The sequence below is a fragment of the Cydia amplana genome, chromosome 13 (genome assembly GCF_948474715.1).
Source record: "Cydia amplana chromosome 13, ilCydAmpl1.1, whole genome shotgun sequence".
NCBI lineage: Eukaryota > Metazoa > Arthropoda > Insecta > Lepidoptera > Tortricidae > Cydia > Cydia amplana.
In genome coordinates, this window is record NC_086081.1 from 13,355,978 (window position 1) to 13,379,159 (window position 23,182).

General features: G+C 48.6%; 2 protein-coding genes across 2 annotated transcripts in view; one reads left to right on the top strand and one right to left on the bottom strand.

The window, feature by feature from the left end:
• The window catches only part of LOC134653594 (large ribosomal subunit protein uL14m), a 313,686-nt gene that overhangs the window by 130,362 nt on the left and 160,142 nt on the right, over positions 1-23,182 (top strand). The gene's annotated exons all lie outside the window — the stretch shown is intronic.
• LOC134653726 (uncharacterized) lies at positions 138-20,874 on the bottom strand. The gene is made up of 14 exons (XM_063509121.1): positions 20,740-20,874; positions 19,402-19,500; positions 18,433-18,595; positions 9,872-11,020; positions 8,688-8,888; positions 7,579-7,786; positions 5,436-5,558; positions 5,183-5,404; positions 4,928-5,096; positions 3,488-3,682; positions 2,260-2,326; positions 2,000-2,048; positions 899-936; positions 138-388 (listed from the first exon to the last, which is right to left on the bottom strand). The coding sequence occupies exons 1-14, from the start codon at positions 20,746-20,748 to the stop codon at positions 138-140; spliced, it is 2,943 nt and encodes a 980-aa protein (XP_063365191.1). The 5' UTR covers positions 20,749-20,874.

The following is a 23,182-nucleotide window of genomic DNA, read 5'->3' on the forward strand; positions in this document are numbered from 1 at the left end:
CGTGCGGCGTGCATGTTAAACAAATGCAAGCGTATAGGAGCGGCCTTAGTGCACGCTGCTCACATCACTTGGGAGCTCGACGTCACGCTGCACGCCCCGCCGAACGCTCCGCTTCGAGCGTCCACTCAGGCCTTACACTAAGTCATCATCGAGTGGTGTGGTGTCTCACCGTGTCGCTGAAGGGGCGGGGCGGGGGCGGGCTCGTCGTCGGCGAACACGATGGGCAGCTGCATGATGTCCAGCTCGTCCACGGCGGGCTCGGCGTTGATCGGCGTCGGCGTCGGCGTCGGCGTCGTCGGCGTCGGCGTCGGCGTCGGCGGCGGCGGCGGGACGGCCGCGAGCGAGCGGCGCGGCCCGCGGGGCACGGGGCGCGCGCTCTCTACGGATACTACCATTTACATCAAATCAAATGTTAACCTTGTATTTTAATTACAATCGTACAAAAAATTTTAGATCATTTTTGTTGTATAAAAAAAACCCCTCCTTCATGTCCCCCGTAGTCGTACTTCATATGCAAAACACGGTTTCATTAGGAGAGCGTGCAGGCTTTATGATGAAAAGTTTCAAAATGTAGATATTTTTCATGAAACACTATCTAATTTCAAACTATTATCTTTACAATGTATTCAACAGGCATTATAATTGTTATTAGTGTTATTACATCTACATAACTTTCAAGTTTTCTGGCACTGTTCATTAATACACCGTTTAAGTATGTTTGATTTATATAGATAATTCATAATTCTTATGTACTTTCATATTTTAATGTTTAGGTTTATATAATTCAATTAAGGAAACTGTAAGTCTACAATATTACTAAATGCAATTGTATCCAATGTAGCAATACGAGACTGTTTGTTTCTAAATAAATAAAATAAATTGTAGGATGGACACTTACCAGCGGCAGGCTCTATCTCGCGTATCAAGCCGCGGGCACTGCAAAAATACTTCGATTATAACATACAATACTGTCTATTGTAATAAACCATATAGTCTAGACTCTAGAGAGACAGCAGAGACTATTCGTGTCATTTTTATTCATTCTTAAAAATCCTATAAGTAGTAAGCAAGCACAACACCTGCTATACAAGAAATGGGCTAAGTTTACCTACATTCCATATTCTGCTTATATTCAAAATAATTATATACGAACAGAAATTTTAATGTAAACAATCAATAATAATAGGCGATTTCATTGGTCATCGTAGTTATACCTAATTATATTGGTTTCTCGCTCGCACAGTGGCAATATTGACCGTTATCGCCGATATCATCAGATCAATGTACGAAATCCTTCGTGCTTGCTTTGGATTCCTCCGAAAGCACGTCATATAGCGGCCGCAAAAAGACGGCCGTCTTTACGGTGACGACACACATGTCGTACTTTCCACAGAAAGTATACGTCCATAGGAGTTGTAATTCAATTACCTGGGTAAAGTGAACGAGCGATTTTTTATGCAGGTGGTTGTGGCACGTGGCACGAGTGGTTTTACTTAACAATACACAATAGGATTAGCCATCGGGCTCTATTAGAAAGCTACAAACTATACCACGGCGTCATAACACACCGTCAGCCACCAAGGTCAAACGAAACGTATCCAGGAGAGAAAATGGACGACCTTGATTTAGCTTTAATAATTTACTTGGAGGATGAAATATCATCAGAAGAGGAAAATAATCGTAGTACGGAAGATCATTTATTCAAATCTCGTGGTACAAAAGGTGCATTTTAGATTTTAGTACAAAATGGCTTCACCGCTATCTAATAAAACGTTCACGAAACTATCGACACTGTCATGACGGCCGTCATGCAAATGGCGGCACCGCTTTTTTACGTTACGGTGTCAATCACCGTCCTCTAGGAAACCGCGCCATTTGGTTTACATAGACACCGTTCTAGTGACGTCATTCACCGCTATATGACGGCACCGCTTTCGGAGGAAACCAGAACTTAAGCGTCCCTCACTTTAATAGGTATTATAATATAGTAATAACTCACTTCTGCATCGACGTGTGTCGCTCCTCGACCACTTCACCCGCACCCGCGCCTGTAGAGTTTACAAATTCTTTATGAAAAATTACCCATGTGTGTTCAGTGAATATTAATAATTTCGGTAAAAACATTCTTTATTTGATATTTCACACGTTTGCCTGCTTTTTCCCTCAGTTACTTTAATTGTTCCTTCAAATTCCGTTACATGGCGACCCCGCCAATCACAAGACTGCTATAGATAGTTGTAATGTCACAAAGCTGCGTACTTTTCCTGGCAGGTCGGCGCAGCGCATCGCCTTCGGCGGCCGTCAGCGCCCAGCGTGCCACCTCCTCCTGCATGACATGAACATGAGTTAATATACAAATAAGTGTAATATTCGCCTAGCGTATTTCCTTTCGGAATATACGTATGGATATAAATTACTAGGAATGAATTTTATAAAAATATATTTAGATTAGAAGCAGAAACGTTACTCTATATATTGTAAAATGAAACAAAGGTCATATTATACGGTCGTTTCTGCGGTTCAAAGATGTGTGGTATATGAAGAGAGCTCATATAGAGCAAACAACATGGGAGGCACTAGTTGGTGACCGTCTACAGTGGAGGCATACAGTGCAGACGCGCGTGCGTGAATTTGAAGCCGGGCGACGCACAGAACTCGACACTAAGCGTGACGAGTTAAACGCCAGACCACCTGTGGCTATATAATTACGTCGGAGGGGTGCCGACCTGCAGCGAGTGTGGCCGCACATTTGCTGTAAAGATTGACTATGTCAGTCACCTGAGAGTACCAGCGACGCTCTCAACGGTAGAAAGCAGTCGCTGTGGCCGAAAACGGTTAGGAGATGATGACTGTATAAATTGTAAACTGAAATAGAGGTCATATACGAAAGAAAAAGCGGCCAAGTGCGAGTCGGACTCGCCCATGAAGGGTTCCGTATTTAGGCGATTTATGACGTATAAAAAAAAAACTACTTACTAGATCTCGTTCAAACCAATTTTCGGTGGAAGTTGACATGGTAATGTACATCATATATTTTTTTTTAGTTTTATCATTCTCTTATTTTAGAAGTTAAAGGGGGGGGGGACACACATTTTACCACTTTGGAAGTGTCTCTCGCGCAAACTATTCAGTTTAGAAAAAAGTGATATTAGAAACCTCAATATCATTTTTGAAGACCTATCCATAGATACCCCACACGTATGGGTTTGATGAAAAAAAAATTTTTGAGTTTCAGTTCGAAGTATGGGGAACCCCAAAAATTTATTGTTTTATTTTTCTATTTATGTGTGAAAATCTTAATGCGGTTTACAGAATACATCTACTTACCAAGTTTCAACAGTATAGTTCTTATAGTTTCGGAGAAAAGTGGCTGTGACATACGGACGGACAGACAGACGGACAGACGGACAGACAGACATGACGAATCTATAAGGGTTCCGTTTTTTGCCATTTGGCTACGGAACCCTAAAAAGTGTCCAAGCCTCACCGCGACGGCAGCGTCGAGCGCGTGCTGCGGCACTAGCCGGCGCCGCAGCCGCGCGGGCAGCCGCAGCGCGTCGTCGGCGCCGCGCACCGCCAGCACGCGCCGCGCCGCGCCGCCGCCCGCCGCCAGCTCGCACGCCAGGCTGCGCGGGCACGTCGCGCCCGCGCTGCCCGCCACCACCAGCAGGGGGAGATCCAGCTGATACAAATTAATGTTGATGTAAGGCTTAAGCTTTGGATTCCTCCGAAAACGGTGCCGTGATATGACGGCCGTCATATAGCGGCAGCAAAAGACGGCCGTCTTTACGGTGGCGACATGTGGAAAGTACCACGGCGTCATAACACACCGTCATCCACCAAGGTCAAAGCGGCAAATTTGAAAAATGTAGGCGCGATGGGATAACGTCCCATAGAAAATTTGAATTTCGCGCCTTTTCCTACTGACAAGATTTGCTTGATCATCTATAATTTACTTGGAGGATGAAATATCATCAGAAGAGGAAAATAATCGTAGTACGGAATCATTTATTTAAATCTCGTGTCATTTATTCAAAATGGCGTCACCGCTATCTAATAAAACGTTCACGAAACTATCGACAAGGTCATGACGGCCGTCATCTTACGTTACGTTGACAATCAACGTAACGTAACGCCGTCTAGGAAACCGCGCCATCTTGTTTACATAGACAACGTTCTAGTGACGTCAGTCAACGCTATATAGCGGCCGTAATATGACGGCACCGTTTTCGGAGGAATCCAAAGCTTTAGGCCCACTTGCACCATTTCACTAACCCGGGGTTAACCGGGTAAACCTGGAGTTACCATAGTTACCAGTACAATTTGACACTCGGTTAAAGTTTTAATCACTTAACCCCAGTTTAGTGGGATGGTGCAAGTGGGCCTTAACCTTTTAACCGCCAGCAATTTTTGATCGAGCGTGCTCGTGTCGCGACCGACAGTAATTCTACCAGGCAGAGTAAGGTTGGCATAGTTACGGGAGTTATAAATGTTCTGTAAAAACCAAATCAGATCTTCGTCTTATTTATCAGACCGTGGCGAAATGAGCTGGATATGTAATGTCTATCAGACTCTGGCGGTTAAAGGGTTAATAATTACACATTAATATAAATAACGATAAGGGGGATCCTGTTTCACCGTGATACAGTTTTTACTAGTACGGGGATTAGATGGCGCCTACTCAATGTTTCATTGCATTTACCTTAAAAACTTATGTGTACAAGTAATTTACAATGATAAGTTCACCTCGTATCATTTATTATTTGTAAGCAGTTGTGAACTACATGCAAAATAAAGTATTATTATTTTAAAAAAAATCTGAATTTCATTGACAAGAAAGTACCTAAATCAATGTTTCGCCAAACAGTGAAGCGGTTTGTTTAGGGTACGGTCTAATAAGGAATGAAGTAGGTACACTAGTGGGTACCTCGGTCCGGTTGAGATGCGTGGCCTCGCCCTCGGCGGTGAGCAGCGGCGGCGCCAGCAGCGCCAGCGCGCGCACCCGCGCCAGCGCCGCGTCCCCCGCGCCCCCCGCCAGCAGCGCGCCGCACAGCGCCGCCCCCGCGCCCCAGCCGCCCGCCACCACCGGGTGCGACCTGCCACAAGGGAACAGTTACTGTGAGCAGCGGCGGCGCCAGCAGCGCCAGCGCGCGCACCCGCGCCAGCGCCGCGTCCCCCGCGCCCCCCGCCAGCAGCGCGCCGCACAGCGCCGCCCCCGCGCCCCAGCCGCCCGCCACCACCGGGTGCGACCTGCCACAAGGGAACAGTTACTGTGAGCAGCGGCGGCGCCAGCAGCGCCAGCGCGCGCACCCGCGCCAGCGCCGCGTCCCCCGCGCCCCCCGCCAGCAGCGCGCCGCACAGCGCCGCCCCCGCGCCCCAGCCGCCCGCCACCACCGGGTGCGACCTGCCACAAGGGAACAGTTACTGTGAGCAGCGGCGGCGCCAGCAGCGCCAGCGCGCGCACCCGCGCCAGCGCCGCGTCCCCCGCGCCCCCCGCCAGCAGCGCGCCGCACAGCGCCGCCCCCGCGCCCCAGCCGCCCGCCACCACCGGGTGCGACCTGACACAAGGGAACAGTGTAAGGCCTGAAGCGGGCATCACATTATACAATTTGCAGAACGCTAGCTGCGCTACTAATTTAGCATAGTGTAAAGGCAGCTAGCCAGTTAGTGACCCAATCTAGTGCGCACTAGCGCTAACTAGCGCACTAGAACGCATAGTGTAAATGGTTTTAGCGCGCTTAGCGCTTACTGTGCAAGGTTAGTTGTCGGCACGCCACCGACGCACTCGAACGTATGGATGTTGTATTTATTGTATTTCAGTTCAAAATGACCGAAGCCGCAGACTAAGGAAAAGGAAGTACCGCTAAACACGATTGAACTTTATAAAGACATGCCATTTTTATGGGATAAAAAACATAAAGATTACAATTAAAGATTTTTATTCGTGAAAATTGAACTAGACAACAGTGTTAAAACAATGCCAACTTTTTGATGTTTTGATGGTGCCATGATATACTAGCTCTGTTCGGAAGATGCGGTTCGATTCGAACGATGATCACTGCCGAAATAAAAATAAGACACTAACTAGCGTCGCTAGCTAGTGTAGTGTAATAAACAAGCTCTTTTTTATCTCGCCTAGCAACACTTAATTAGCGCTCTGCAAATTGTATAATGTAATGCCCGCTTGAGTGGACGCTCGAGTTGGGCGTACAGCGGGGCGGGGCGTGCGGCGTGCATGTTAAACAAATGCAAGCGTATAGGAGCGGCCTTAGTGCACGCTGCTCACATCACTTGCTAGCCCGACGCCACGCTGCCCGCCCCGCCGAACGCTCCGCTTCGAGCGTCCACTCGGGCCTTAAACTTATAGTCGCCCGGGACCGGTCGAGTCCCCGCATATCACGCGCGTGAGGCGTGACTCGCTCCGCGATTTCGTCGCGTCGCTACAAGTACCTACAATAGGCTACATTACTAATTTTTTTTATGGTATCAATCGATCGGGTTTGCTTTTAGGATCAAATGTCTATATGGGACCCATTGCATTAAAGTAACACAAAAGTCAGAAATTGTAGTCAAAGGCCGACAGTCGCACTTCACTCGCGAAACGCCCTATACAAAACGGCCAACGGCCGTGACGTCATCGCCCATCTTGTAGTATGGACAAAACAAGAAAATTGCGTTTTTGTCGGTGAAATATTGCGTTTATATATATAGTTGCTGTACAATATTTTTTTGGATTAAATGTAAGGAATCGAATGGTACCCTTACGTTTATCGTTTTTGGAAGTTAAAAAAAAACTTAAATTTTGAAACTTTCAGGTCCTGTATTTTTGTAATTTTTCAATATTTTATTTTAATATCCACATTATTGTGATAAATTGCTCGTTTGCTATCTATTTTACTAAATTTTGTTATAAAATTCAACATGTGTCATCATCCCTATTGATGTGAGCAGCGTGCACTAAGGCCGCTCCTATACGCTTGCATTTGTTTAACATGCACGCCGCACGCCCCGCCCCGCTGCACGCTCAACTCGAGCGTCCACTCAGGCCTTAAACTTATAGTCGCCCGGGACCGGTCGAGTCCCCGCATATCACGTCAGGTGTGTCTCATTTCGCGATTTCGTCGCGTCGCTACAAGTACCTACAATTACATGCAGCCCACACCAATTTTGGCGTCCAGCCATAGTAGATGCCGTGCTCCGCTACGAAACGGCCGCCTCCTCCCACTTGAGCCACCTAGCGGTCATATTTGTCGTAATAGACGTGTTTGGTTAAAGAGTGAATCTTCTGTAGGTATTATTATTATTTAATATCTGGGTGACCGAGCTTCGCTCGGAAAACATAAAAATACTCGAGAATGCGCGTTTTCCCAGAGATAAGACTAGGTCTTATCTCTGGGAAAACGCGCAGATCGATTTTTCGCCCCCAAAAACCCCCATATAGCAAATTTCACCGAAATCGTTAGAGCCGTTTCCGAGATCCCCGAAATATATATATATATATATAAATAAATAAACAAGAATTGCTCGTTTAAAGGTATTAGATTTTGTGCACACGTGTAATAGTTGTATAACACATACCCGGCTTCAGCTAGCACGTCGAGCAGCGCGGCCCGCGCGGCGCCCATGAGCGCGGAGCACCAGGCCTCGGGCCCGGTGCTGGGCCCCGGGCCGGCGCCGGGCCCGGGCCCGGGCGCGTCGCCGCATATCACGCGCACGTGCAGGAGCGCGCGCAGGCGCCGAGCCCAGCGGTCCTCGCCGCGCGCGCATATCCACACTAGCCAGGGGCCTGGTGAACAATAATAATTGATAATATATATGTCGAAGAGGGAGAAAGGGGGAAACGCTAATTGTGCCAAAATAGTAGGTATGCTACCAACGCATGAAATAAACATTCAGACTCGTTAACCATACTAGTGCCTACTATATTTCAGTACTAAATAATCAAAACGACCAATCACTATTTAGATCCAAAATTATTTAATTTAAAATAAAAAGATCACATGAAATCGTTCAAATCTTTATTTTACAAAAGTAAGCTTCTAATGGCACATTAAGAAATCAAAATAACACTTGGAATAAAACACTTAGTTAAACGGTTAAAGAACGTGAGAATCTATAAGCTTTCAGAATAATCCTTCAGGTATAAGCCTTCAGGAACGTAGCGAATTAGGCACGAGCTTGGCTAACGTCCGATCTCTAGCGCGGTCTGATCAAGAGGAAGGAAGCCAGTTCCAGCGGCGGAGCCAACCGCTCACGCCTCCAATTCAAGTTGGTAAACCTGCCTGACCAGTCTACCAACATAACGACAAAAAAGCCAGTTCGTGCCTACGTTCACTCAAGATACACCTCTTGACGTTCCAAAGCCTTCTACCTGTCATCTTAGTTCAACAATACGCCAATAGATGGTGGCGTTACTCACTACGCAACTTTATTATTACGTTACAAGCAAATAATACGTAGCCAAACATTGCTAATCGACTTTATACAGGCGTCTAACTATGAACTGTAATGCTGCAATACGTCTTTCTGGTGTCTCGCTCCGACATATAGTTATACATGGCAAATTCAATAAATAAGAACAAAAAACGCACTATACTAATTCCTTTCCTTTGGGTGCTACAACTGGCGTAAGACAAAGACAGTATGATTCTCTCTATCTATTGTTTGTAGTTTGAGTCAGACTATACCTGGCACGTCCTTGTCGACGGGCGGCCCCACGCGCGCCAGCGGGTCGCGCGGCGGCGCGGCGGGCGCCGGCAGCAGGCGCGCCGCCAACCGCGGCAGCGAGCGCCGCCACTCGCCGGTCAGCTCGCGCCACAGCGCCGCCGCCCAGTGGCTGCCGTGCGCCAAGATGGCGCCGTGCAGCCATGGCGCTACGCCGCTGCCGCCTACGATGATGTTCCAAATGACTATAGGTTGCAGATCATGACTAGTCAAGGAACAATCGTTTATAGAAAACGCCAATCGAACCTTATAGTATTTTATGCAACCGTTGTTTAAGAGAGGTCAAAAAAGGCGAGTGGCGTGAGTAACAATTTGAGGCGAAGCCGAAAATTGTTAATAAAGACGCCATGAGTATTTTTTGACTCAGTTAAACAACGTTGCATACAATACTTTTTCTACGACCAAGCACTTACTTTGAAATGAAATTGTAAATTTAACAAATATTTTTCATTCAAGAAGTAGCAAAAATTGGAGGGTACGGGCGGGAAAAGAATGAATGAAACAAAAAAAACATGTCTATGGTTCACTCATCTGTCAGAGATGACAATTAAAATTAGGTTGGCAACAATGTATTTCTTACAATATTTTTTAAGTGGTGATTACACGAAGTATCATAAAAGTGCCAAAAAGATACTGCATGTATGCACAAATACTTTTTTGGGGAATAGACTAAAGACTTGTCTTGACAACTATAAGATAGGGGTTTAAAGGTGTGTGTACGACCCTTTAAAGGACAAATAAAAGTACGGGAGTAGAAAAAATTATTTAAGTTACATACCCTCCTGTATAGAAATGTCTTACTTTTCGTTCATCTGTCATTAGGTACGATAAGTACGATAACTTTTCAATCTGTATTGATCCATAAACGATTGATCAGCGTGGCCGGCTGAAGCGAGGCGAAAGGCAATAGATGTGCAATAGATACAATACAACATATCGTTGGGGTTGGTTCCCTAGTGCGCATAACGTTCAAGTTGATAAACAAGACCAAGTGCGGGTAGTTCGAAAAACTCGCGCGGTGATGTCAAGATGCTGATGTCAACTTAAGCCAGTCTTCTCCGAGACCACGGGGACAACGCCGTCCTCGAAACGTCGGACGTAAATCTTAAAACTTTTATATACGCGATTAAGTCCCGTTGTACAATACCGTTGCGAGCCGCCCACAACGGCGCTAATGCCCGCCGCACAGCTCTCGAAGCGGTTCGCGCCTGGTCTCTCTTTATACTCGCGTCGGCGTGGCCGGCTGAGGCGAGGCGAAAGGAAATAGTACACAACATACCGTTAGGAGCCGCCCACAACGGCGCTAATGCCCGCCGCACAGCTCTCGAAGCGGTTCGCGCCTGGTCTCTCTTTATACTCGCGTCGGCGTGGCCGGCTGAAGTGAGGCGAAAGGAAATAGTACACAACATACCATTGGGAGCCGCCCACAACGGCGCTAATGCCCGCCGCACAGCTCTCGAAGCGGTTCGCGCCTGGTCTCTCTTTATACTCGCGTCGGCGTGGCCGGCTGAGGCGAGGCGAAAGGAAATAGTACACAACATACCGTTAGGAGCCGCCCACAACGGCGCTAATGCCCGCCGCACAGCTCTCGAAGCGGTTCGCGCCTGGTCTCTCTTTATACTCGCGTCGGCGTGGCCGGCTGAGGCGAGGCGAAAGGAAATAGTACACAACATACCGTTAGGAGCCGCCCACAACGGCGCTAATGCCCGCCGCACAGCTCTCGAAGCGGTTCGCGCCTGGTCTCTCTTTATACTCGCGTCGGCGTGGCCGGCTGAGGCGAGGCGAAAGGAAATAGTACACAACATACCGTTAGGAGCCGCCCACAACGGCGCTAATGCCCGCCGCACAGCTCTCGAAGCGGTTCGCGCCTGGTCTCTCTTTATACTCGCGTCGGCGTGGCCGGCTGAAGTGAGGCGAAAGGAAATAGTACACAACATACCATTGGGAGCCGCCCACAACGGCGCTAATGCCCGCCGCACAGCTCTCGAAGCGGTTCGCGCCTGGTCTCTCTTTATACTCGCGTCGGCGTGGCCGGCTGAGGCGAGGCGAAAGGAAATAGTACACAACATACCGTTAGGAGCCGCCCACAACGGCGCTAATGCCCGCCGCACAGCTCTCGAAGCGGTTCGCGCCTGGTCTCTCTTTATACTCGCGTCGGCGTGGCCGGCTGAGGCGAGGCGCGCGAGGCGGAAGGCCCCGAGCGCCTCTAGCGCGGCGCGCGCGGCTCGGGCGTGCATCGCGCTCGGTGCTAACGCCAGCACGCGCGCTTCCCACTCTGGGTCAACAGCGTCGGGTTCTGCAAGAGATCATTATTATTATCATGTGTAAGCCTAAGCAACTAGGCTAGGGGTCGCCATTAAGTTTCCTCAAGAGTCCGGTTTTGAAAATAAAATGACCACCGCGGTCCATATCTACTTGAGTTTATTAAATACTAGCGACCCAGTTTTTGGGGTGTAGGTGGGGGTAGGTACGTAGTTCAGGTGTGCGACGCTGGGCTCACAATGCCTACCCCCTCAAGTCTATCATACACGTCCCCGTCGTCTATGGCTCTGCCGCCGCAGGCCATGGACGAACCCATCCCACTTGTGGGGTGGGTCGTACACCCTGGTAATGCTGGTGGTCGGTCGGGCGTCGCACATTCCATCTGCCCCGGACCACCAGTAGCTGAGTATGAAGGCGACGTCGTAACCCATGAGGACCTAAAAACCCGAGTGGAGTACGACACACTCTGGAGAGTCCTGTACGGCGTGGCTAGCAATATGATCTCGATTAAATTGCTAGCTACGCTATGCGGACCTCCGTCATAACCCATGAGGACCTAAAAACCCGAGTGGGATATGACACATTTTGGAGAGTCCGCACGGCATAGCTAGCAAAATGACTTAGGTCAATTTGCTAGCTATACTAAGCGGACCTCCGTCATAACCCGTGAGGACCTAAAAACCCGAGCGGGGTATGACACACTCTGGAGTGTCTGTATGACATGGCTAGCAATAAGATTTCGATCATATTGCTAGCTATGCTATGCGGACCTCCCGGTTCCGCCTAAGGTGTAGGTGACTTAGGCGGACTACACTCACCTGCCTGCGTAAGTCCTGCGCAGTAGAGCGCCGTAAGCGGGGATGCAGGAGTCCTGGGGGCCGAGGCCTGCAGGGGGTCGGGGTTAGTTATCCCCTGTAGGCCAATATGTCCTTTTTGGTCCGAATTTCCGGCGAAACGGTGGCCCTGCAACTAGCCACTGCAGGGTATTGGACACGCGTCCCGTACGGTCGAGGTGGTACGGTCCGCAGGCGAGGTGTGGGGAGGGGCGTCCTCTGGGAGGATGCCAGGGGCTCGGCCATGCTGACGGGGCAAGGGCGCGTGGAACCACTGGGGGAGATAGGATCGTCTCTCTCAGCCACGTGTCTGCAGCTCCCGATGTCGCGCATGAGTCCCACCTCAACACACCTATACCTCTTGGGTAATCCTGGTGTCCTAAGTGACATCCCCAAAGGTGCGGGCTCCATGGAGGGTGGGAAGCTCGAGAGGTGAAACAACACAAAAAAAAACAACATGGATGAAATAAGATCCCAAACCCCGCGGGTACCGGAAGGTACCTCAACACCGGAGGGAAACGGGGCAGTTTCGGCTGTTCCGGTAACCTCCACACACACACAACACACAACACAACACGGAGAAGGAGCTGTCTCGACAGTTCCCCCCTCCTCAACACGTGCCTACAGGGAGGCTCAAGCAACCCTGCCAGGCACCACTACACACGGAGCTGTCCTGACAGTTCCGACAAATAACACTACGCAAAGGGGCGCCGTCTCGACAGTGCCCCCACAAAACAGACACACACACAACACACACCGGCGGGGCGGCGCTGTCTCGACAGCACCGCCTCGCAAGGGGCAGCCCGCAGCAGGGGGAAGAGCCGCCGGGAAACCGAAGGCACGGAAACCTGCTGCGCTGACGCCCAGACCAGTAGGCCCGGTACCACAGCGTACCCAGGCCCTACTGCCAACACCGGGGACATCAACGGGTGCTGTTCCGCCAGGGGGAAAACCCCCTGCCGCGGAGCAGACCCCAGTGATGGAACCAGCGCTGGACCCCGTTTCTGCTCAGCTGGAGGCGGGATGGACCATTCAGGTGTCCAGGAAGGCGCGGAAGTGGAAGCCCGATAAACGGGTGGAAACTCCTGTACCCCCGCCTCCCCCTGTTACAGCTGCGGCTAAGCCGCATAAGCTTAACAGGAAGCAGCGACGGAGGCGCAGAGAGAGACTAGGTGCTCTCGACAACACCGCCCCGGCGCCACAACAAGGCGCCCCTGGGAAGGGCCAGGCGCAGGCAGCAGCTGGTCCAACAGCAGCGAACCGTGCCCCTCCCCATGAAAAGAGGGCGAAGGCCAGGACTAAGGGGGAGAGTAAACAGGGTGCCCGGGCCTCTGCCAAGAGGGCCCGTCTGGACGAGACCATATCTCCCAGAGGCGAGCCTAAGAGGCAGAGGACTGGACCGCCTGGAGAAACCACCCTTGCCGAATATGCAGAGGCTGCAAAGGCTGACCTGCTGGTGGCGGTGACCACTGCCACCTCGGGACACCTGACCTCGCAGCAGTCGGATGAGGTCCAGAGGCAGCTGCTGGCCCTGCTCTCGCAGGAAGCCAGACAGCCCACTGCAAGCCTTCCCGCAGGCCCAATCTTCAGGGGCAAGCCCACATGGGCGAATGGCTCCCTCAGGTTGTGGTGCGAGGATCAGGCCACACTGGCATGGCTCAAGCGCAGCGTGGCTACCATCACCCTCGACAAGGGGGAGAAGGTGGTAGTCAAGCGCCAGAGCGAGGTACCCAAAAGGGTACGCTGCGGTATCCTGTTCCCGGGTGTCTGGGAGGACTTCGGCGAGGTAGGCCGAGCTCTCCGGTATCAGAACCCGTGGGCGGAAATAGACCGCTGGCTGCTCAACCGGCGAGAGGTGCAGGGAACGGAGACGTTCGCTGTCATCAGTGTGCCGGAGACAGTCGTGCAGCCCCTAGTAAACCGCGGACGCCGGCTCGGCTTTATGCTGGGCTCGGTGTACGTGAAGTTTGAGGGGTCACGGGGCAAATTCAGGGAGCAGCCGCCCCCCAGCAGCACTGTCGCCATCGATGGCGCAGCCGATACACCTGCCGAGCCCATGGACACTCACTCGGCGACACAGGCACCTATGGACGAAGTCCAGGAGCCTGAGTCGCAAGCCCCAGCGCAATCTCCTTCCGTCCCCGAGAAGGACGAAGAAGAACTTCTTCGTGACTCCTCGGAGAGTGAAGGGGAGTGCGCGCAGGGGCTGGGTAAGCTGGCCATCGGCAAGGGGGAGGAGGAGCCGATGTCGGCGGAGGAGGGTGATCCTGGTGGAGGAACCCCCTTTGCCAATTGGTAAATTCCTCCAAGCCAACCTCCACCACAGCGAAACGGCGACGGCACAGATCCGGAAGTGGTTGGAGGTCAACACAACAGCCGTAATTCTGATCCAGGAGCCGTGGGTCAGAAGGGGCTCTGTCTGCGGTCTCCGCAACTTAGGAGGTAAGCTGACAGTCTACTCGGGTCCGGACAACCCCCGGGCCTGCATATACACAACTAAAGATATACATGTGCAACCTCTAACGAGCTTCTGTTCTAGAGACGTGTGCGCCATAAGGCTGCACGGCGCGCAAGACACCAGCCTGCAGGAGATGGTCGTAGCCTCCGTGTACATGCCGGAGGCGGACGACCCACCACCGCATGACATGACAAGGCTGGTCAACTACTGCGAAGAGGAGGGGCTCGAACTCATCGTGGCAACCGACTCGAACGCTCATCACCCCCTATGGGGCATGGAAACAGGTAACGAGAGAGGTAAGAAGCTTGTCGAGTACCTATTTACTACAAACCTCAACCTCCTTACGTAACACAGGTTCGGAACCGACATTCATAAACAGACGCAGCAGGACAATCATTGACCTGACCCTAGCATCCGAGGAAGCATCGAAACACATCTCAGGTTGGCATGTATCGGAGGAGGTGTCGTGCTCAGACCATAGGTGGATTCGATTCGACATTCAGGTAAATACACTTACAGCAGTGCCTAGAAGGGACCCACGCAGGACCAATCGCGACCTCTATACCCTGCGTTTAAACACAATACTGGAACAGCAGGAGGGTCCCCTGAAGATAGTAGGCACAGCTGAAATAGAAGAACAGGTAAGCACCCTCACAAACACCATCCTGGATTGCTACCATCAGGCATGTCCCTTAACTACCCCATCAACAAGAAGTGGAAGGAAGAGCAACTGGTGGGGACCTGAGCTGGAGAGACTCAGGGGCAAGATGAGGAGACAACTAAACAGAGCTATGAACACTGGCACTGATGAGGACTGGGATAGCTACAAGTCCACAAAGGCCAAGTACAAGAAACGTCTCAGGTACAGAAGCACAAACTCCTGGCGCAAATTCTGTACAGACATTGAGACCACCATGCAGGCTAACAGGGTAAGGAAGGTCCTCTCCAACAACTCAACCATAACCTTGGGATCCCTGCGGAAGCCTGACAACTCTCTCACCAACTCACCGGAGGAGGCGGAACGGGTCCTGGTGCAAACTCACTTCCCGGACTGCGTGATATCGCACCCAGTAAGTTGGGAGGAGGAGGAGGAGACCACTCCGTCGGAGGACGAGTGGCTGCAGACACACGAGGTAATCAGCCCACAGCGCACGCAGTGGGCCATAAACAGCTTTGACTCCTTCAAATCTCCAGGAATGGACGGGATCTTCCCTGCGCTACTTAAATGGGGCGGCAGGCATCTCACTTTGAAGCTGACCACCGTCCTGCGCGCCTGTCTGGCTCATAGGTACGTGCCGAAGCGGTGGAGAGAGGTCAAAGTCATCTTCATACCGAAACCAGGTAAAAGCGACTACTCGGATCCCAAATCCTTTAGGCCCATCAGCCTGACCTCCTTCATGCTTAAAACCTTGGAGAGGTTGTGCGACAGGTATCTGAGGGAGAGGGTGCTGAGTAACGTGCCCCTACATCCCAACCAACATGCCTACAGCCCTGGCAAGTCTACAGAATCGGCACTACATGCAGTGGTAAGCAAAATTGAGATGGCGATTAAAAGCAGGTCCATGTGCTTAGGAACCTTTATAGATATAGAAGGGGCCTTCGACAGGACTAGGTTCAGCAGCATTGCAGCAGCACTGGTAAGACATGGAGCGAATACAGTTATGATCCAGTGGATAAACAACATGTTGAGCCAGAGGGTCATAAAACTTGGGACAGGCGAGACACAGCAGGCATCAGTGGCAAAGGGATGCCCCCAAGGGGGCGTTCTATCACCACTTCTATGGAACCTAGTAGTGAACGACCTAATCACAACGCTAAACAACAATCACTACTACACAATCGGCTATGCTGACGATATAGTGATACTAACGAGCGGCAACCACACAGGTACGGTATGCGACGTTACCCGCTCTGCAATAGCCATCGTGGAGCGCTGGTGCATCAACAACGAACTCACAGTCAATCCCCACAAGACGGAGCTGGTAATGTTCACCAACAAACGCAATTTGGGAAACTACCGCCTTCCCAAACTGTTCAATACAGAACTTCAACTATCTGCAGAGGTAAAGTATTTAGGGGTAATACTTGACAACAAGCTAAATTGGAGTAATCACTTAAATGGCAAAATTGATAAAGCTACAGTCGCGTTCTGGCAATGTCGTAGAATGGTGGGTAGAACCTGGGGATTAACTCCCAGGTTAACTCTATGGCTTTACCAGGCAGTAATAAGACCAATAATAAGCTACGGAGCGATAGTATGGTGGCCACGCACCAAACTATCCACAGTTGAGGCTAAACTACAACGACTCCAGAGGCTGGCCTGTATGGCGACAACGGGCTGCATGAGGACAACACCAACCGCGGCCCTGGAAGCCTTACTGGGCCTGCCGCCGCTGCACCTCTTTATACAACAGGAAGCGCTAGCTGCGGCGGTACGTCTTAAAAAATCTAATCTCTGGAGACCGCCTAGGGTGCCACACACCGAAATCCTCTACGAGGCCATAGGTAGGGAACCGCTTATAGAAGCGGTGACTGACAGGATACCCAAGCAGTTCGTCTTCGACAAGAAATACAAAATACAATTACATGAAGAACCCCATGAAGGACTCAACCCAAGAGAGCTGAGAATCTTCACGGACGGATCAAAGACAAGGTCAGGCACTGGCGCTGGGGTTTTCTCAGAGGACCTAAACATACACATCTCAACACCACTTGGTGCCCATAACACAGTCTTCCAGGCGGAATGTATGGGCATCATAATGGCAGCACACGCAATCGTCTCAAGGGAAGTAATGGACTACCCCATCCGCATACTCTCTGATAGTCGATCAGTACTACAAGCCCTACAAAGTTATACTCTCACTTCAGGGCTAATTTACGAATGCCACAAAGCTCTGTCAGAGGTATGTACCACCAATGGCGTAACTCTGCAGTGGATTAAAGGACACAGCAACTCACGAGGTAACGATGCAGCCGACATCCTGGCGAGAGGTGGCTCGGAACTGAAGGTGGCAGGACCTGAGCCAATTCTACCTCTGCCATTTGCCTGGCTCCGGAACATGCTGCGACATAACACCAAGGTAAAACACCAACAATACTGGTCTAACCTAGGCACCTGCAGGTAGGCGAAGGAAGCCCTCCCGACACTCAACCCCAATCTGTCAAGGAGGCTGCGACAGCTGAAGAGACCACAGCTCCGGCTTATAGCTGGGGCCATAACCGGCCACGCCTCATTTAACAAACACCTACTAACCCTACGTGTTACAGATAGCCCCCTCTGCAGGGCGTGCATGGAGGCAGAGGAGACAGCCGCCCACGTCATTCTCGAATGCCCAGGGGTGGCAGAATACCGGGCACAACACCTCGGCTCACCGGGGTCGCTCCCAGAAGTCGTCGGCAACGTCAAGGGTCTGCTAGGCTTCCTGGTAGAGCTGGGTTGGCAGGAATAGGCCGCCAACCCATCACGCAAAATAGGCGCAATAATATGACGTCGAGTTGCGGAAACCAAGCCCGCGAATACCTATAACCTATATAACCTACTAGCGACCCACCCTGGCTTTGCACGGGTTAACAAATTATACATAAACCTTCCTCTTGAATCACTCGGGTCACTCTATATCTATTAAAACAAACCGCAACAAAATCCGTTGCGTAGTTTTAAAGATCTAAGCATACATACAGACAGACAGCGGGATCGACTTTGTTTTATACTATGTAACGATAGTGAAGTAACAAAATAATATAGGTCGGCGGTCCGAATCCGGACCGCGGTCCGCCATTTGGTGACCCCTGATCTAGGCTATTGTACAAAATGAAAACTGATTAAAGCTTTCAAAATGAATGTTAAAAAGTGTCTGACAATTCTGACTATCGACATTAGCGTATTGCCATCATCAAGACTTACTACTAAGAACAGAATACTGTAACCAGTTGTAACCAGTACCGAAACACCATAAGTAAAGTAAGTATAGGTATGTTTCAGAGTAATCCCATCTGTAAGGCCCAAGATACACTTGTAAGTTTTACTTACTTAAGTAGGGTCACAGCTATTCTACAGAATGAGAGAAGAATATCATTATCGCTTTCTAACAAATAGCTTTACGTAAATAAAACTTACAAGTGTATCTCGGGCTGCATTTTATAATGTAAACTCACCCTGTGTGTCTGGGGCCGGGTCGCAGTCCCCGGGCGCGCCGACGTCGAGCGGCAGGTCGGCGGGCGCGGGCGCGGGCGCGGGCCGCGCGAGCAGCTCGCGTACGGCGGCGCCGCTCTTGGCGCGCGCGTACGAGTGCTCCATCCACACGCCCACGCGCCCCTCCTGGGTACACATTTCGTTAATGCTACGTCTAGTGCAAGTAAAAGAGTCTTAATGAGTCTATCAAAATAATCAAGTTTTAACATTTAGTCTATCAAAATAATTGAGTGTGTGATTTTACTATGCTTTCCGCCTAGTAGTAGGAGTAATTAAGGCAGTCTTGATTTCAATTGATGGGACTGAATAGTTACATGAGTTACTTTTAACTAAATGTCAATACGAGTACAATTCATCATCATGAACTTTGTATAAATTAACATACACATCAGCACACATATATACAGCTTCACATCACACATCTCCTAATTTTTTTAGGTTCTTATATGATTAAAAATAATAGTGCAAAAATATGTGACTATTTATAAAGTTCTGAGTACTTTTGAACTTTCAACAACAACGGCAACCAGGTCCAAGTGTTCAAATAATTTATTTCAATTATAACCCAATCCCCAACTCTATATGCTGCACTAGTTCCTCTGTCGTTGGCACAGAACATATTAAAGAGGTTAGAACGGCTATCGCGCGCAGTTAGTATCGGAACCGGTGTCGCCGCTCGTTCCTCTCCACATTTCCACATTTCTCGCGCAACAGTAGTAAAAACTTGTGTGCCTGGTGAATGGATACGACTCCTTTAGACAGATTTGATGTCTGGCTTCTTAATCTGAACGTTATTGTGGCGCAAAAGGCATGTTTACGTTTTTCGGTCAGCGCGGGCGAGTACTAGCATGCGAGCGTTTGCTCATAACCGGCGGCGACACGTACCCTGCTCGCATCGCCATTCTACTTGTTCTGTGGTCGTTGGTACTCACCGGCTCGCCGCCGGCGGTGCGCACGAGCGCTACTAAGCGGGCATGTAGCGCTGCGCTACCCTCCTCCCCCTCCCCCGGAGCCGCATTCTCCTCCTCCATCTAAAAATGGAATACATATATACTTGATGAATGAATACAACCTGCAGGACTAACATTCTATCTATCTATCTATCTATTAAGCCCTTTTGTTCTGAGTTAGAGTATGTCTAACATTACTACCTGAAAAACCAAGACTTATTAGAAAGAGATGAGCCGTATGGACAATAATGACAATGCTCAAAAGGCAGTGGATTTTAACGATTTGAGTTCCAAATTTCAATATCACTCATGTTAAATGCAATATTTTTTATCACATTTACACAGAAAATCAAGTCCTTAACACCCTAAAGAATAAAATGGGTTATAACTCCCGCTACTGCCAAATGGAATATCAGCAAGTGTGATGAAAATAATGCTTTCATTTATTGATTCTCAAAAATGCAAAGGTTTTGCCGGCCATGGTCACATGCCATCACTGCGCTTTTATATTACGACATAATATGGAAAACCCTGAGAACACTCCTAAAGGTGTTCTTTCTACAAAGTGTGACAGATCAAATAGCAGAACTTACAAGTGCAACAATGATATTATGCCGGTTTCTTTACAATGTTTTTTTTTTATTTTATTTATTTATTTATTAGCAGGCAGGCAGTTGAAATAACTGATAATGCCTGTATCCAGAGTCATTCGCCTTCATAACCTTCATTACATTTCTATAAAAACTATAAACCAAGTTAAGTCAGCAGCAAATAGATAGTCAAAGTGGCCAAATATATTGCAAGTTGCAACACATCCTTAATTCTATGGTAACAAAAGTTTGGCCTGCTTTGACGGTCACTATCTATTAGATGCTTACTGTACGTACTTAATAACTACTCAACCACAAGTAATCAATAATACTCAAGAATAAAACATAGTAGCCAAACCAGTGGCGGATTTGGTCTAAGGCCGAGTAGGCCCGGGCCTAGAGCAGCCAGATATTTAGGGCGGCAGTCTATATGATGGGTGCTGAGAATGGGCCGGCTAGTGCTTACTACAGGACCTGGGCCTATGGCGGCAAAGACTGTAAATCCGCCACTGAGCAAACCAACAAAAACCAACAAAAAATATGTACCTAATGCGCATTTGTAATCAAATGAACCCATTTGATTGCAAATGCATATTTGAATGTTCTTGTTAATATCAATTTAAAACAATTACTTATATATTTAGTTAGAAGGGAAGGGTACAAATAAAGGCTCACTCAAATAAATGCAATTGCAATGAAAGTACAGTTGACAGATGATTGTGCAACTCACCGGTAGCATCAGTTTGGCAGCTCAGTTCAACGGTTTGCCAACGGCCTTCAAGCGTTCGTTTCGTAAACACAAAAATAAGTTATATCAACGTCGCACACAATATAATATTATAATGTCAACAACAAGCAAACGCAGTGAAGCAAATTTAGCAAATGAACAAGAGTGACAAGAGAGGTTATTTGTTTTTTTTTTAGATTTTGAAATTGACAGCAATGACAGCTACGTCGGGTGCGTTTAGTTCAAGTTTATAAGTTTATAGTTACGGAAATATAGTTGGTCAAACCAATATGTCAGTAAATAAGAACAAAAAACTATACTCGTCCTTTTCTTTTGGGTGCTAGTACTAGCGTAAGACAAAGATAGTATGATTCTCTCTGTCTATGTTTGAAATGAGACAGTCCTTTGACAAACTATAATTCTCCTGTTTCGTGGATCTGATTTTTTTTATGTATTTGTCGACTGAGCGTAGCACTAATTATGCACTAATTTAATTTATAAGTCACCTGCTATGTGTACTTAATTGTACCTAGGCAGGTAGTAGTAATCTCTTTATTGTACAGTCAGCATCAAGGCTACTCCTAGGCGTCTTGTATAAAGTAGGTACCTACATAGCACATGCCGAAACGCAATTTACAGAAATTTAATTAGGTAGGTACACAGGCGAACTTTGTCCCTACTCCCTAGGTATATAAGGGATTTCTTCCAGTAAGGTTCGAGTTTAGTTTGGGGCGAACGAACTCAGGGTCCAGCTCATCATTTCTTCAAAAACGGCCCCGTCGCTTCAAAGAAGTACATTGATGATTTGATTATTTGAAAACTCAACTGCAGCGCCACCCAACAAGCGCCGCCGCCGATTGTAAACCTAAAAACAACCAGGAAAGGACTTCCTAGCTCAGTGGTTCCTAACCTGGGGGTAATTACCCCCGTGGGGGTAAAACTGGTATTTTACGGGGGTAATAAGCTAACCTAATTTAACAATACAACAAACGTACACGTTTTATTTTTTTATTACCATTGGGAGGAGGGGTAAAATCAGGTTCCCTAGTTAGCCATAGGGGTAACCGGACTGAAAAGGTTAGGAACCACTGACTAGCTAGACTACAGTAGGTAGTTACTACCTATACCAACCTATTTCTATAGATGCTTTACCTACGTCAAAAAAGACCGCACATCAATATTAGCGAAGCGTATTAGGTACTTATATAATTTAAATTGCAGGTATACTTAACCAGTAGGTGTTTACGTTTATCCACAGCCCACATTTTGTCACACTAGACATCCGGTATGAGTGCAACTGGATCTCTCTACTCAGAACACTTCAAACAGAGATGGTATTGTTTTCAAGAGCGATAAAGTGTGGTAAGGTTTCCGAGAAATCATCGGCTAAAGCTTGGAGTACACGGGCAGCCATTAAAAATAACTTAAGTAGATGTATGTATAAAATATACTTATTAAATTTATTTTTGGAGTAGTTACGCTTAACAGTTCACGGTTAGTTTCACTAGACTAGACGTCCAGACGATAATAATTTAAAGTGGGACAAAGCCAACCTCCTCAGCGTCTATTGCGTCCAATTAACACTGCATCTTGATGCGCTCTGGGAACCTTATATACTTATCCACCATCAGGAACATAACAATAAGTACACAAAAACCTACCTACAGAATTGTTTAATGGTTACCTATGGTCTTCTGTATGGAGGAGATACTTCCTCACTTGGCCTGGTGCACTGATCAGGTTTTTGACACTATTCATAGGGTTCAGAGGAGAATTTGACACTACTCGTAGGGCTGTCAGGTAAAATCTACGCTGGCGCCATCTGTAAAATACTTCTACCGGCCAACCCCACATTATCCTCAAAGACTAAAAAAAGTAGGGAATGCTAAGCGCATCGCACTGCCAGTGGAGAAGGGACCTTATAAATAACAAGCATGTTTATTACGAATCGCTACCTAGTAGTGGACAAAAGCTAGTGTTATTCCAACTTCGTGCCAAAGGTAGTCGATTCGAACGGTATCTTCATCTCTGTCACTCTAATATCGTAGCACCGATAGAGACGGAGATGCAGAAAATTCAAATATGGGAGTTCGCGTGGGCACACCGATTATGAATATCGTTTTTAGGGTTCCGTACCCAAAGGGTAAAAACGGGACCCTATTACTAAGACTCCGCTGTCCGTCCGTCCGTCCGTCCGTCCGTCCGTCTGTCACCAGGCTGTATCTCACGAACCGTGATAGCTAGTCAGTTGAAATTTTCACAGATGATGTATTTCTGTTGCCGCTATAACAACAAATACTAAAAACAGAATAAAACAAAGATTTAAGTGGGGCTCCCATACAACAAACGTGATTTTTGACCGAAGTTAAGCAACGTCGGGCGGGGTCAGTACTTGGATGGGTGACCGTTTGTTGCTTGTTTTGCTCTATTTTTTGTTGATGGTGCG